Source organism: Octodon degus, unplaced genomic scaffold (assembly GCF_000260255.1).
Source record: "Octodon degus isolate 3935 unplaced genomic scaffold, OctDeg1.0 scaffold00015, whole genome shotgun sequence".
Taxonomy (NCBI): Eukaryota; Metazoa; Chordata; class Mammalia; order Rodentia; family Octodontidae; genus Octodon; species Octodon degus.
The window spans coordinates 3902264-3919215 of record NW_004524591.1 but is presented as its reverse complement, the minus strand read 5'-3'; the positions used below and the strand labels follow the sequence as shown (position 1 = coordinate 3919215).

Here is a 16952-nt window from a genome sequence, read left to right as displayed (position 1 = left end):
GTTTGACTGGTATGCTGGCCATATGCATCTAATTAGAAGGTATTCTTGTTTTTGTTTGTTTGTTCAATATTTATTTATTTATTTATTTTTTGGTGGAACCAGAGATGAAACTCAGGACCTTGGGCTTGCCAAGCAAGCACTTATTCCACTGAGCTATCTCCCCAGCCCTAGAAGGTATTCTAAATCAGTGTGAATAGGGACACATTTGCAATAAACTAAAAGATAATTAAGAATCATGACACTTATACCTGAATAGCCAAGTTCAATTTTCTTTTATAATTTCACACCACAGTAAGATCACTCTACAACCAAAAATATATGATTACATTTAAATCAAGTGATCATATCATCCTTTTAAAATTATACTTATTTAAAATAAATAGAAACAGATTCTGTGTCTATATCTGAGAGTTCTTGGACAAATAGAAGTGAACTTTTTCATACTCTACTTAGCAAGCCAAGAAAATTGTCCTTTTTCTTAAACAAAATTATAGACTAGAAAGGAAGGCTATCAAGGACTGCTGGTGTAACTTTTACTGTAAGTGTTGTTTCTGTCCTCATTTCTCTCTACCTTTGTGTTATTTTCATGACTCAATTCCTTGGCAATTTTGTGAGTGGAAAATGCCCAGGAAAAAGTTACAATTAGCTCTCTTTTGCAGGGAAGCAGCTCTGCCATCTGCGGCGGGCATCGGGCCCTGTCTGATTGGGCCTCATGCTTTGTCATGCATGAGTAAGCACATTAGCCTTTTCATTTCATTCATTAGACTTTTAATCCTGATTAGTGTTTTCAAGAATCTCTCAAATATACAACTTCTTTATTTCCTTTGGTTTGATCATTCTTTTATCTTTTATCTCGTCTGTGAAACAAAATTAACATTCAATCACAACAATAGCTCTTTTCCACTGAGATGACTGGTAAATGTATTTGTTTGTCATTTGAGTGATTAATCACATGTGGGTGAAGACTGGGAAAATATCTCCTCACATGGAAGAGTGAGGTTAATTGTCTAATGTCAGTTAGAGCAGTCTGCACTTGGAAAGCTTAGATCACAATTTTCTACCAGTTTCACACCTTCAGGGTGGTTCCTGCATCACATAAAATCTTCGAAGGAGTTCCCAGAAGAGGCATTGCAATGGATTCAGAAACATTGCACTTTGGGATCTCACAGTTGAATTACCATTGTCCTGAATTCTGTAAAAGAAAATAATAATAATAACTCTTTCATGTGAGTCTGTATTAAGCAAGATAATTCTGCAGGCCACTGGTTGGAAAAGTTACTAATTCTGCATTTGAGAAACAGAACAGACTATGAAGCCAAGTATTATACTATTATACTGGCCTTCAATGGATCAGCATCCTCAAACTTTCTTTTTTTTCCTATAAATAAAGCAGCAGTAGCTCTCTATTTGATCATATTTTTTCTTAAGCTGTCGTTTTAACCCTTCTGTAACAATACTTTCAGATGTTAGTTCACATTTTTGATGACATGTACTATCGTAACTATACTGTGAACACAGGGACAAACAGTTGTTAGGAATCTGTAAATAAAAATAGAAATAAATTCCTTGATATCAATATGACAAATAATCTATCATGACATGATCATAGAAGTCACTCTTGCAGATAATGCACGTTCATCTTTGCCTAACTTCAGAGTATCTTTTTGGCAATGACATTGTAAAGAAGAAATTGGTTAAAATACTTTTTCTTTCAATTTATATTTCCACAAGATAATAGTATCATAAACTCCTTTTTTTAATTTTCCTGTTTCTTTTCTTAGGATGCCTCCATTGCACATAGATTTCACATCATGAGAGAAAAACACCCAGAGAAATTCAACAGTAGGTAAGGTAACAAATGAAAAAATTACATTATGGTTGCTGTTGATGAATTGTGCTACAATAAAAGATTTAAAACAAATTTTATACCTAGTGACTAAATAAGACTTTACTGTGGTGTGTTTGTAATGATTAGGATGAAAATATAAATTAACGAAATGTTTTAGGCTTTAGACTGACAATGATGGGAAATACAACGTGCCCATCTCTACTCAATGGTGACATGTGTTAAAATAAATTTTTAAGTGGATGAAGAAAATATTAGCTTGTTAACATATGCTAGATGTTTTTATGTGGGTTAGTACCTGAACTGTGACTGTCCTTAATTATAAGGAAAATTCTGTGACTGTCCTTAATTATAAGGAAAATAATTTCTTCTTTACAGAATTTATGTGTTGATAATGTCAAATAGCTCTATTGTGTAGATCTATAAGTTATCCAATCTTTGGAATATTCATCTCATACTAACTTCAACCAAATGCATGGTAAACTGGAGCAATAACTGTGACACTACAGACTATTTTTAAAGACTTTCCCTTCACAGAAATAATCTTTGACAAGACAAATTTTCTCCTATTAGCAAGAGGGAAACATTTTTCCTACAACTTGTAAACACTGACCTTTGTTGTTGGAAGAAAAGTCAGCTCTCTCTACTCATTCCCCTAGGTCAGTGAGGACTCAGGACATAAGAGAAACTGTACCCCAGAAAAATAGTACAAAAGTGCATCATCTTTTCTTCTGTTTATGTTCTTTCCAAGCCAAAGTTAGTATCTTTGTGTAGATGCCTCAGTGAATTCACACACTTCTGTTCAAAGCCAAAGCTAAGGTGATGGGAAATGAATACTGCTTCCTTTCTGTTAGATAAAAGCACCTGGAAGTGCTTGTGTTTCTTCTCACATTTGCTCACACACTAGTGCATTGACACACTCTTCTTGTATGTACATTAATAAATACCTTCTATGAAAATTTCTCTTTAAAATTGTTTCAGATGCTTCAAATCTCTGACTTGAGTATGTTGCTTTATTCAAGAATCATCTTAGTAAATAGTCTGATAGAGTCTATTTGAATCTCACTAAGTTTATTAAATCATTCTACACGTTTAGTAAGACAAACACTTCTGTTCTTCACATTTTGCCTTTAAGTGTTTATAACTCTACAAATGATCACTCACAACCTTAAGGTTTACTTGTTCTCTCATAGTTTACAAAACTATATGCATCTTTTATTTTAAAGGAAGTAGAAAATACGTGTGTTTATATTTATATGTATGTCATATTTTTAGGAGAATTTGGAAAAATCTTGGTACAGTTATTGCTTCTGGAAAGGAGAACCAAATAGTGCAGTGATGACTGTATTTTTCTTGAGTGCTCTTAGCACTATTTGGATTTTTCTCCAAATATATCGCAAAACCAAGTGAAAAGCAACATGACACAAGATGTGTATTTCTTAATATTCCTTGTTTCTAAAGCAAAGATAACTTTTATAAGACTTTGACCACCTTTTTGAAATTATACTCTCTTCCCAGGATTCATGACATAGCTTGAACAATCTATAAAAGAATATAGATATTAATCTATGTGCAGCAATTTTATAAGGTAGAATAGCTTATGCTTTCCTAAATGTCATTGTGTGAAATGTTCATGAATTTATATTCAGGAAGTATATAAGATTTTAGATTTTTTTTTTAAAGCTGCTTTCAAAAGGCAACTTGGAGGAGTTCTACAATGTCCAAGATCACTAAAAGCTTAAGTAATGGATAAGGGGGAATGCTTAAATCTAAGACACTAATGCCCCAAACTTATTCAGAGAGAAGAAACATGGAAGAAAAGGAGAGAGACAGTGGTAGAATGGGAGGGAGAGAAACAAAGGGAGGAAGGAGATAATTAAAAATATGAAGAGGTACATCAGTGTGTTTTGTTATAATCAAATTTCACAACCCATATATAATAATGTCAATATTTACGATCCTCGTTCAAGTGTCAAAGTCCAATCAATTCCCTTCTTTAGAATAATTTCAATTGTTCTTAATAAGAATACTTCCACTATACACATTTGTCTACTAAATTTTTATTATCAGTAGCACCACTAATTTATGACATCCCTCACTGCTCAATATGTGATTAGTTGCTATTTATAATAATGCATATTCCTCAATATTTCCTTAGGATGTAACACCTTACCTTATTCACATTTCTTTAGAAAATTTAAACATGAGTAAGTTTTGTTCATAAATAGATTACAAGGAATATTTAACTTGAAACAAAAATATAAGGCTAATGACAGTTCCTAGAATGTCTCAGAGTCACACATTTCTATGAGGAGTCCAAGCAATGCTGGGCATGTGGCAGTGTCAGAACTCTTTCCTGCCACCCCAGGCCACTTGGTCTCCCTCCAGCCTCCAGTGGTTGGGAGTCTGCAAAGCCCCCAAGTGGAGGGGTCTGTAAGCCAAGATTAAAAAAAGGAAGCAGAGAAGCCATCCAGTAGCGAGTAGCCCAACAGCCTACCCTGGCGAAGGGCCAACCCCCAAAAACTGTTTTGTATACTCTCATCTCCCTAGATTCAGTTGAAGACTGTGCTCTCCATTCCCTTCTGGAGAGCTAGGATAACAGATGTCCTGGTCACTTTTCCTGTCACAAACACTCAGCTCCAACCACTCCTAACTTAAAGGAGGAGACATTCAGTTTTGGCTGATGTCTTCAGAGGATTCGTATTTGGCTAGCTCTAAGGAAGAAAAGGATTGATGGAAGGGTCTGATGCACAACACAAGGCTGTCAGGAAGCAGAGAGACAAAGGGAGGAGCTGGGAGATGAGATCAACTCTTCTAAGTCACTCCCTCAGTGATCCACCTCCACCAGTTCCCATCTCCTAGTCATAAGTCATCTGTGGAGTCCCATGATCTCACCACTTCCCAAAATCTGCTCCCCCCAAAACGTGAGAGTTTGTGGGAACGTTCTAGAGCTAAATTATGATTACATATGTCAATAAAAGCCACCAAATGCCCAATAACATGGGATGACTTCAGTGTGGACTACAGTTCGTCAGAGCTGATGACCTCAGTCAACACCAGGGATTCAGCCACAGATGCCAGGTCCCAGGGCCACAGACCAAGACTGAACAGATGGATGAGCCCGTTGTTGCTGGTTTCTGTGTCAATTTCCTCTTCCCTTAATTTTTGTTTCTCCATCAAGATGCTTCCTGCTTTTCACCAGCCATTCATTTTGGGTTGGTGTGGGGTTAGAGGAAGACTGTGAAGAAGTAAGAGGCAGTGTTAAAAGCCAAACAAAGTGCTTTTGCCATTCAGAGAGCCCTCAAAATCCCCTAAAACTGTCTTGGATAGCCTCATTTTTTTAGTACCACCTATTCTTACTGAGTTTATCTGGGCATAAAGGTGGAGCACAGTGAGGAATGGGAAGTTTGTTTAAAAGGACTTTATTTCACACAGCTCTAGTACAAACCATTTAACAACAGTTTTTTCTGGTACATAAAATCCAGGTTTTCTTCAGTTTTCTACAATATCCAGATCCATACTCTGTTCAAATGTAGAATGGGTAACTTGTTGGTTATGTGACTGGGACACATGTATGACCACTGTACCTACAGCTTCCTCTTCTGGAATATGCAAATACCTGTACTGGACATATCCCAGGTATTGCATCAGATGCCATCTGGAGCTCACCAACTGTGTGCCCAGAGATTTTGTCTTTTCCTACCACATCCACAGTTATGTGGGATGCCCCATGCCAAGCAATCACTATCAATCTAGCAGTGTGGACAGATTAATGTTCCTGGGGTAAAATACGATTAAGGGATAAATGAGAGGTTGGAGAAAACCAGCAAAATGCATTCTGTCTTTTTGGCTCCCTTCCATAAGTTGATATAAGGTATCATATCTGGGACCCCATAAAGTGGTCGTCAGCCTGGAAACATCATTTCATTTTCTTTACTCTTGATGTCTTGGCTTTACTTCTCTTGAACAAAATAACACTGTTTAGTTCTTGCAATAGCTTCTGGTTTCTAAGAGAGATGAGGATCAAAGGAGAGCATGATATTAGAGTTGAATACAAAAGGACAAACTCCAGTGTAAATTTATTCTTTTGCCCATTTAACCCATGAAATGGGATCTCCAAGTCTCAGATAGTATGGAGGCTATCCTGACCTGCTCTCCCTGGAAAAAAGTGTAGCTACTCTGAGTATACTTATAATTTATCACAGTATAATTTAGAACCTTATCTCTGGCTTAGTAGGCCATTTTATTATCCAGCTAACTAAGGATGAGGTGTGAATTGCAACAAGCAATCAGGTAGCCAGGATCCATCTGTTCCAAACCAGCATCTCTTATCTAAGTGGTGATGCCTTTGTGAATGTTAGCCTTAGCCCATTCTAACACCATATGCACTGCTAGACAAGGGTCATAGAAGGACAAATTCAGTCAAGTTCCTGTCCTCAAGAGGCCATCAGCACTAATCCCCTTCATGGTCATGCGTTCAATGAGCACTAGCTATGAATGCAGGGTGAGCAGGTCCAAGTGCTTGCTTCTGGGATGCAAGAGGATGGATCTGCTTGATGCTTTTTCTGAGGAATTGACGTAGGGAGGAGCCCAACTTGCAAGCACAATAGATTGTGCTGTGATGGTGGGAAAAGTCTCCTGAGTGCACAGAGATCAGTCTGGTAGAGGAGAAATATTATTAGACACATACAAAGGACTGTGAGAACAGATTTCTCAAACTGCCATAATGTAAGGTGATTCGGTGTTATATTCAGTGTTCTTTTTAATATATTTTCATCATGTATATATCTAGTACTAAATTTAGTAATGAATTCATAATGATTCAAACAATTTTGTTTGTTTCATTAAATTCTTCAAACTAAAGGGTTATAGCCTTAATAAAATTAGGGAAAACTGGAACAAAAGGAAGCCAGGTATATAATAAGTTGCACAATATGCTATGGGCTGACTGCATTGTACGATAACAGCCCTAGCATTTCACATATTGCCTGCTCAGTTGGGCATATGAGAGCTGGGGAGATAGCTGAGTGGAATAAGCACTCGCCTGGCAAGCACAAGGTCATGAGTTCAATCCCCAGTACCACAAAAAAAAAAAGACAGGGTTTAAAAAAAAAAAAAAAAGAAAAAACAAGTCAGTTAGGCATAAGTTTTTGTCATTGTTGTTTTTGAACCAGGGATTGAAGTCAGGACCTCGCGCTTACCAGGTAGCCACTTACACAGCTGAGTTATCGCCCTGGCCCTAAGCATACGTATTTAAGTCCTCGCTATTACAGATCATGTTGCACTGCAGGAAATTATTTAATTCCTTAAACTATAATACAAATATTCAGTATATGAATTTTCCTGACAAATTACTAAGAAGAAGACATATTGTACCCAAACCATTTTAGGTGAACGAGGGGATTTATTTTTTTAATTTTAATACTGAGACAAGCTTCATAGGAGCAACGCTTTCTATTTTCAGGAATTTTCAAAGGCTTTCTTAAGTGCTACGCCTGGTAATGGTGTTTCAGATAAAGTCACTTATCACAATAAATCATGGGTCATTAATATCATCCTCTAGCGTGCTCACCTTGAAATTCATGTATATTTTAGGGAACATGATGTTTCTAACATTATCTTAAGGAAATTAATTACCAAAATATATAGTTCTGTTCTTTATGCTTCTTATGACTGAAATTGAAAGAACTGGGACAGGTAATGATTTTTCCGGTGCTTAGGAGAGAGCTCGTTGAACGATTTATACCTTCTTCCTTCCAAATTTCTATGAAGATCTAGGTTAACTGTTAAATGGAAACATAATATTCAACTTTCTCAACTGCAATGTAACACTAAATTTCTATGCACTTCAAATTCAAGAGAAAATAATCTTAATAACATATTCTACCATCACGTAAAGCCATGAATAGAAACGTTGACACTTAAAATATTTAGAAATTTAGACTGTTGTTATTTACAATGTAGTTATGCTCTGAAATTTCACATGTATTGCAACTCTTCTAGTCTTATATTGATAGGAACTATTAAATTATTCCATTCTTATTTATTTATTTATTTATTTTTGAATTAGGATTTCACTATGCAGTTAAGACTGGCCTTGAGCTCACCTTGGAGCGCAGGCTGGCCTTGAACTTGCAGTGATTCTCCTGCCTCAACTTCCTGAGTGCTAGAATTACAGGTGTGTGCACCATGCCTAGATTTTCTTTCTTTTTTTTTAAAAAAAAGGGGATATTTATAACTGCTCATAAATACACTAAAATAGACATCCATTAACATAGTTGTGGAGGCCCATAGTAATTTTTTTATTGTTTGAAGTATTGGACATTGAATCCCATACATCATGCCTGTTAGGCAAACACTATACTACTGAGTTATACACCTAGTTCCATAATAATTGTAGAGAAATAAATAAAAAGTGTTGAATTCCCTGAGTAAACCATGTAACTGACAAGAACTTGCAAAGAATATGTAAAATGGATCTAGCTATACAAAAACCATTGGTGTTCATATATATATATATATATATATATATATATTTGTCATAACTTTCAAAAATTCAGTTCTAATTCTTAATATATTACATTTAAAAACACTTGGAATAAATTAGAAGGAATCAGCTAGCAAGACTACAGCCACTGATCACAGTGTTGCTACTATATTCAATCCACAGAGCTTCTTTAACAGTGTCTAGTTTCTAACTTCTGGAGTGAGACACAGGCACTTCTTTCAGTGCCCTGCCCCGAAGCTCGGGACCGATTTTTGTGCTACTCTCGGCTCTTTCTCTAAAGAAATCTACAGCTAAAACCCTGAGACTGATGTGCCAGTTTAAATAAGGCAATTGAACTCAGAATCTAGTCAACGATCACACTGTATCTCTAGAAATTAATATCAGACACGAATCTTTTAAAAAAAAAATTACACTTGCCTTCAAAATCACACTAATTATTCCATGGAGTGACTTTTTCCTGATAGTACTTTTTGTGAGCTTGTGGAAATAGTATCTTTCATCTCTCTCAATATATATATATATATATATATATATATATATGCACAGTGCATGGAATAAAACAAGTCCTCAGTTGATATTGTCTCATTAAATTATTATTATTATTATTATTATTATTATTGTATTTTAGGGAAGGGTCTACAGGGTGTTCAGGGTCTCACTACTAGATCGGATTTGTAGTGATCCGACTGTTTACAGCCTCCCAAGAGCTGGGATTACAGGCGCATGCCACCACGTCCAGTCTCTGCTACATTCTCAGCATGCCCCAGGGGCCTTCACAGCAGGCCCGAGTCTCATTAAATTATTGACTAATTCATACTATGTTCATGTTGCAAATACGGTACCACTTTTCTGGGTTTTTTTTTTGTTGTTGTTGTTGTTTGTTTGTTTTTGTTTTTGTTTTTTGTGGTTGTTGTTTTAGGAACATCAGGACTATAACAGAAATTTACGAGCTGCAGTATTTCTAGAATGTGTCATGATTCTCCATATGCGTTCTCTCAGGTATTAATAATATACTTAAGCCTTCTCAGACTTCACGTCTTATAACCAGCAATCGGAAGCAAATGAAATATTAAACAAGTTAAATTCATGAGCGTCGTCCTCCTGTTAAATGATCACACTTAGACTGTGTGTGGTAGAGCACACCTGCAATCCCAGCGCTTAGGATGCTGAAAGGAGGAGGGTCACTATGAGTCCGATCTCTGTAGTGAGACCCTGTAGACCCTGTACTAAATACATTAAAAGAAAAAAAAAAGAAGGTAAAGTAAATAATCACACCTTTGGGTCTTATCCTTCTTATACATGCACTTGGTATTATCAGCTTTGTAGTTCAACAGTATGTAGTTATCAGCAACTTTCTCTTCACCTACTGATAAACATTAAACAGAAAACTAAGTCTAAAATATCACACTTCAAATATGCATACACAGCTACCATTTTGTGAACTGCATAACTTATGATAGTAAAGTTACGCTAAAGTCAGTAAAAATTCATCTTGCATAAATGGTAGGAATCTGAAGAGTTAGATTATCAAAGTAAACATTTTATTTGTTAAAATAGCTTAAAATTATTTTTATTGACTTTTACAATAGCCTTTTATACCATACATTCTTCACCTTAAACTGTGGAAAATGGTCAAACTATTCTTAGGTTGGCCACTGTGACTTTCTATGACCTTCCATAGCTTTCTGTCACACATTTTATTACACAAAGAAATTATAATTTCACGTTAGGAGTAGAGTAATCAAAGCCATGTAAAGTTTAACTGTCTACATTGGATGTGGTACAGAGAGAATGATTCACACAAAATAATAATGGAACACTAACTTTTTATTTGTTACTTATACAGACAAAATTCAATTAAAGTTAGAAAATTTATCGTCACTTGAAAAATAAAATAATGGAGCTGGGAGATAGCTCAGAAGTCTAAGCACCTGCCTGGAAAGTGCAAGGACCTGGGTTCAATACTGGTGTCTCATGCCGGTCCAGCCCACTGCTGGGGAGGCTGAGACAGGAGGATCACTATGAATCTGAGCTGTGAAGGGAGACCCTGTTCCAAATTAATTAATCAATTAAAAAGAAAAATAAAGTGTCAAATAAATGCTGCATTGTAACCAAATATTATTTAGAATGCCAAGCACCATTTAGAAGTTGTTCCTCTGGATTCAATGAAATAAATTTTTTTAATGTTCCAAAGCAATACTGTAATTTTCTTTAGTATAGTGTTTATGTATTCATGCATATAATTTTTGTGTTCTTCTATAAGTATTTTCATATATATTGCATATACGTCACTTGAAATTGTCTTCAAATGAGTCTCGATATAGTTTTTTAAAATATGTAAGTATTTTGTTAGTCAAGCATTATATAAATAAATATATAAGATATTCTTATATGTTGCTCTGCAGGCTTTTATTATTTGCAGAGTAAGTATTTTTTTTCACATTAAACCTTTAGAAATTAGATTTTTACATGTGATAACTTTTATTAGTATTAGATGCTAGTGTGTAAAACACTAAATTTTAAATTCTTGGCATTCAAAATTCTTTACAATGAACACAAATGCATACTGAACTCTATGTCATAGTGTCTGCATGGAGGTGTTTTACCTGACTTTTGTGTCAGTCATGACAACTTCACTAATAGATTTTTTTTTTACCTATTTGAAAATATAAACTATGTTTTGAAGTACACATATTTGTAAGCCAACTAGGTAAGCAAAAGGCCTAATATGAAAACTTCAATATTTTCTCATTTGCAATATTTGGATAAAATAATCCTTTTGAAACACTACCCTGGCCTAGGGACTCTTGGACAAGATTATATCCTCATGAGAATTCCATGCCTAAACACTTTCATACTTTCATTCTTTGCTTCACAGCACTATTTTTTTCCTACTTTTAAATCACATGTTCATTTTTCATTCTAACTTTGCATGATTGCTCAAATGTATCTTTGAGGTGAAATTTTTGAATTTTTTTTTCTGTGCAAGCCTTAGTTTTATGCCAGTGTTTCCAGATGAGTCTCCTGTCATTTGCACATACTCCATACAGAACACAAGTGGGGAGAAGGGCGCTACCTGCGCGGATGCTTCATGTGTGCGCATGTCTACAATTTGGTGCTGGAGGCATATGTGTGTTTTCTCAGAGGCAATGCTTTTCATATTATATGTCTGTAAATGATTCATAATTATTTCTACACATGTATCCATAATACAAGGCTTTTAAAATAATTTACAAACTGTTCTCTTTTCTACTCGTATGCTTGTTTGCATGTGGCGATTTGTTTATTACCCCATTTGCCTGTGCAGGTGGGGACGATGATGGCTAAACAGGACAGAATGCTGAGCACGCTGGCGAGGAGGCCTGGCCTCCCCACAGCCCCCGCCGCTCTCCTTGGACTTGCTTCTGTCCGGCTGTAGGAAGCACCCTCGCAACACAGAGAGCGAGAGGACTGCAAGAGAAGGAAGGAAACGTTTAAGTGGCTTTGCCCCTTTCCTTCTCCTTTTTAGTTTCCTTTCCTTCCTTCTGCCACTGCAGTAGGGCAACAAAATCAACGAAATGCCTGAATCTCAGAAAGAATAGTGGTATCTGCTATGGATTTCCTTGATTATTAATCGGTCAGACATTTACTAAGGAATGGAGTTTAGTCTGCATCCAGCTAGATGCAGAGTCTGTGTATTTTTTGGGCAAATGAGGAAACTGATTCAGGGTTCTAGAGACCACCTTAGTGAGAGGTTGGTTCCACACAAGCGTAGAAGCTGCAGGTAAATTCTACACTGCAGAGGCACAAAGGGAAGGATGTGTCCTGGGGTCACAAGTTTGGGTGACCATTGAGCACTGAGGGACATATGTTGCTGAAGCAGGGGTTGCTTGCATTTCTTTCAAATAAGAAAGAGGAAATACAGAACTTATTTCTAGGTTCTGTTTGCAGGATGCTTTTATATTTTATTAGTATCTTTTCCATGCAAATATTTTAAATACTTTCCTGCTTCATTTTGCCTGTCTATTTCGAGGGATGTTTTTTTCATAAATTTGCATGTGATCTATGCAAAAACTCTAAACACATGTATGCCTATGAATACACGTATTCCCTTTCTATGATAATAAATAAGGAAACAAGATTTATAAAGTCATAGGAGTTAATTTATCGATGTCTCTAAAAATCACAAGAATAACGTACTCGAGTATTTTTATAAGAAAAAGTACTATACAAAAATAAGCAAACTTAGAAAAAATATTTCTACTCATCACGATAGCTTCTAAAATCTATAAGGAAATTTCTGAACTTATTTGTCAAATGAAAGCAAAAAAATGAATTATTTTCCTAATCATGTGATGGCAAATATTATATAACATAAATATTATACAAGTGTATAATTTTAATTAATCTTTAGTAATAATTTACATAAAGAGAGAAACCAGAGTTGAACTTAGACAGCAATTTAATCTCTTGTATCTAAAACCTCTCTAAACTGATTAGCCAGTGGGCAACCTTCTTAGGGAATGAGCCTATGATTTTAATTGATGTGACCATTGTTTTTTCTGATATTCGTGAGAGTCGATGGATCATCCTTAGAACTTATTTAGAGTTCAATTGCTGTTCTCTTAGAAGAGATAAATTCCATGCTATATGTCAGTTGATTTAACACATTGTCAAATGTCTAATTTCTACTACTTAGAGGCATTATGATACACTTTCTCAGTAATGTAATAAAAGTGTATTGTTTTGTTTTCCTGGATAAAAAAAATTAGCTGATTCTTGGTAAAATTATACCAGGGAACAATTTTAAGGACCCTTTTTGAAACATCACTTTTAGGAAATAATAAATATAAAACACACGTATCTGAACTCTTTGCAAAGAGAGTAATCGCCTTAGTGTAAGGTAATCTTCCCTAGGAAATAATCCCTTAGCAGGCCTCATTAGAGCTAATGAGAGACTCTCTTCTACTTTTTTTGCTCCATGTAAGACCTCTCTATTGAAGTACATGTAGGTACATGATTGTGTAATCTGTTATTTTCTGACTGAAAACAATTCATTCTAAGATTCTCTATGAATATCTTTATTTGAAAAAAAAAAGAAAAAAGATCCCTTACCTGTATCTTGCTGCTTGAAGATACGAAGAACAGTATCATAGGTAGTATTCTGACGCTGGGAGCTCCTCCTTTGTGTTTTTGCATGAATTGCACTTTCACAAAGCATGGGATCTCAGTCAAGCAATCCACATACTCATATAGTATCTTACATGTTGACACAAGCTACTTCTAAATAGGGGTAAACTATTTCCATAGAGGATGAACTTACTGAAGAGAGAAAGGAAAAAATCTTCCATTTATTCTGTGTGTTTTAACACAATTTCTAATAAGCCTCATACTTCTTACTTTCCCTCTAGCAAGAAAATTCCAGAGATGTTCCAACTTTATTTTGTCTTGTAATATTTTATTTGGCAAACGTTTATATAAGACCCCAAAATATGAAAAGAGTAGCTTATGTATCCTGGGTATTATTACCTCACATCAAACTGCCATAGTACCGCAAGGATTTTGTTTCTCCTTATTTCTAACAATATTGCTATTTTTCCCAAGTCCTTGCTGAAGTTTTCCTAATGCCTGGATTCATGTCCTTTCCAGCTTTTTCCAACCCTTCAGTTCCAAAGCAATTGTTACATGTTTCTCATTTTTATTGTGGCAGCACCTTACTTCCAGCTATCCACAGATTTTCTGTTTACTATTGCTGCATAACAAATGATTCCAAATATAACCATATGAAACAGCCATTTATTATGTGCCTGGCTTCAGTGGGGCAGAAATTCAAACAAGGCAGTGTAGAGATGGCTAGTGTCTGCCTGCAGTTTCTGAGCCACCAAGTAGAAATGTCAGTATTTGGAGGTCATACAATAGCTGCAGGCTGGAATCACCTTGTTTCTCTAACGTCTTGCAACTGATGCCGCTTGGCGGCTGAGACCTTGCCCGGGACAAGCACATGGCTTGTCCTAACTTCACACCGTGTCGTGATCTAGGGTGGCCTGTCTTCTCACGTGTTGCCTCATGTCTACAGAAATGAGGGCAACAGGAAACCAGCAAATGCTCTCTTGCCTTTTCTGACTTAGCTTGAAAGGGTTTATTGTGTGTCTTTCAATGTACTTTTATTGATTAAAGCTGGCATTTAGAGAAAAAGGATATAGACATCATTTCTGAAGTGGAGGCGTATCAAAATATGTTCTGAAGCCACCACACAATAATTTGGGAGATAAATAATATGAGGCTCGCATTTTAAATGAGCTTAGAATTTAATTGGAATAAAATCGCATCAAACTGTTATAGTACGGCTACTTTATTTAGAAACAACTCTTCCTAGTCATCAAGTTGTTTTTAATATGCTTTATTTTCTTTATTCACCAAAGTAACGTCCCCCCCACCCCTGGAAGTTTGTTATTTCCTCTGGAACTCTATTGTTTTCTTCTTCTCAAGCTGAATGTCTCCCACAAGCATTTCAGAATAGCAGAAGCAAAGATCTTGCTCTTAGATACAAGGGTAAACCATGCCCACAAAAGTATCTGCCTGTTTGTTCACACATGACACCTACTCTGTTGTTCTTGAGTTATATTTTTTGTGGGAATTTCCAGTTGTTTCCTTTCCATTTTATTGACTGGGTTCTTTGCATTTGTACAGTTTAAGCCGAAAATAGGAGCTAAGGCTAGTACTCATACTTCATCCATACATCAGTTCACTGTTGCTGTGATTTAGACCTTGAATGCCCCCCCAAAGCCCTATGTGTCCCAGATTTGGTCCTGTAGGGAGGTAGTGGACCGCTTGTTGGTGGGTCCCAGGGGAAGGATCTTAGATCTTTGGGGTGTGCCCCACAAGAAGATGGCACAACCCTTCCTTTCCTGTCTCGTTTGTTTCCTGGGCACTATGCGGTGAGCAGCTTCCCTCTGTCATGCGCTCCCCGCCATAGTGTGCTGCCTTGCTGTAGGAACGAAGAGAGGGAGCCCAATACCATGGACTAGAACCTCCAGTACTGCAAATAAATAAGCTTCTGTCCTTTTGCATTGGTTATATTAGCTTTTTTTTCTTATAGTAGAAATTGACTAACAACAGTCTCGGGATGGTGGCTTCCTTCTCCCTTGGAATGTCTGTGTGCATGTCTAAGCATCTACCTCATGGGAATTCTAGGGTAACACCATGTGAAGTTCCAGTATTTGCAGTATACACAGAAATCTGGGAATGATGTTCTAGCTCTGGATCATATAAGGACAAATGCAGCTGAGGGCTGTAATCTACCAGGAAAAGCTCAGTTCTCAGAGGCTCTCTGTGGAAGGTCGTGCCTGGATTGCCTCCATTCACCTTTATCCCGCACATGTTTACAGTGTGCTGGTTAGAATTCCTTACCCTCAGATAGTGGCTTTCCACCTCCTACCCCTGTGATCGCTAGAAAATTGTCCTCTGTCTGTGCTTATTTTTACTGATGTAATGAGGAGTGACAGTAATATTGTCAATGTTGAGGGGATGTTCTGAAGATAAAATAACATTAGGTGAAGAATATTTTGATAGAAATGTACAATTAGGAAATGCCAAATAAATATTAGCAATTGCAATCCTTGTCATTATCACTTATTCCCAGTCTTACCACCAATCATCTGGATTGCCTCTGATTTGTTCTGTTTCCAACCACAGGTAATTCTCTCTTTGTCCCTTTCCCTCTCCCTCTCCCCTCTCCCTCTCCTTCTCCCTCTCTGCATCTGATTTGTTTAGCTGTCCAATGTCCTCCATGCGGAGGGGAATAAGAAGATGGCATTAAACATTGTGTTATGCCTTTAGGACATCACAGAGTGAATTCTTTGGGGTTTCATTCATTCATTCATTCATTCATTCATTCATTGCATTTGGTACAACCTCTCACTTCGCAGCTCACTATGGTGATCCTCCTGTTTTCAGCCTCCCCAGTGCTGGGATTACAGGTGTGCACCACCACTCCCAGTCTCAGTCACCAGCTCAGTGTGCCCAGATTCAAGGCCAGCAGCATGTGATGCTGGGGACCAAACCCCGATCCCTGAGCTTGCCTAAACAGGCCTTTAGTCTGCTAGGCTATCACATGAGCTTATGGGGTTATACATTTTTTAAAGAAAAGGTTTTTTTGAGGAAAATGAATCAATGCACTCATTTCAATTTGGCTTAAAAATAAATTTTTGTTTCAAGAAAAATATGATAAATAAAGCTGCAAGCCAATAGAATGATCAACTCATTTCATTTTTCCTTATCTTATCCTACTTTCTTCACATGCTATCTTTGTTTTCAGATTGACTTAGATTATAGGGGTAAAATACTTCCAGGATTTACATTTATGATTCCACAATGACTTGAGAAACTACGAGACAAAGGGCATCTTGGCACACTTTGATTGGCTCTGCATTTGTCTCAATTTTCCAATGACCTAACTGCTTCCACTAAAAAATAGAAATCATTTTCCTTGAGACTACATGGCTTTTCCAGACCAGAAAAGTATATGATTTTTATAGGGTAAAAAATGAGCTTGATTCATTTCTACTACTCAGAGATTATGGATTAGAAAGCAGTGTTCAAAAAAAAAAAAAAAAAAAA

The 16952-nt window shown here is 36.5% G+C and overlaps 1 protein-coding gene across 2 annotated transcripts in view; it reads left to right on the top strand.

The window, feature by feature from the left end:
• Positions 1-16952, top strand: part of Dgkb (diacylglycerol kinase beta) — a 705005-nt gene that overhangs the window by 398402 nt on the left and 289651 nt on the right. For both annotated transcript variants that reach the window (XM_023709934.1, XM_023709933.1), the window contains one exon: positions 1782-1846. In XM_023709934.1, coding sequence (XP_023565702.1) covers positions 1782-1846 — 65 coding nt within the window. The remainder of the gene's footprint in view (positions 1-1781; positions 1847-16952) is intronic.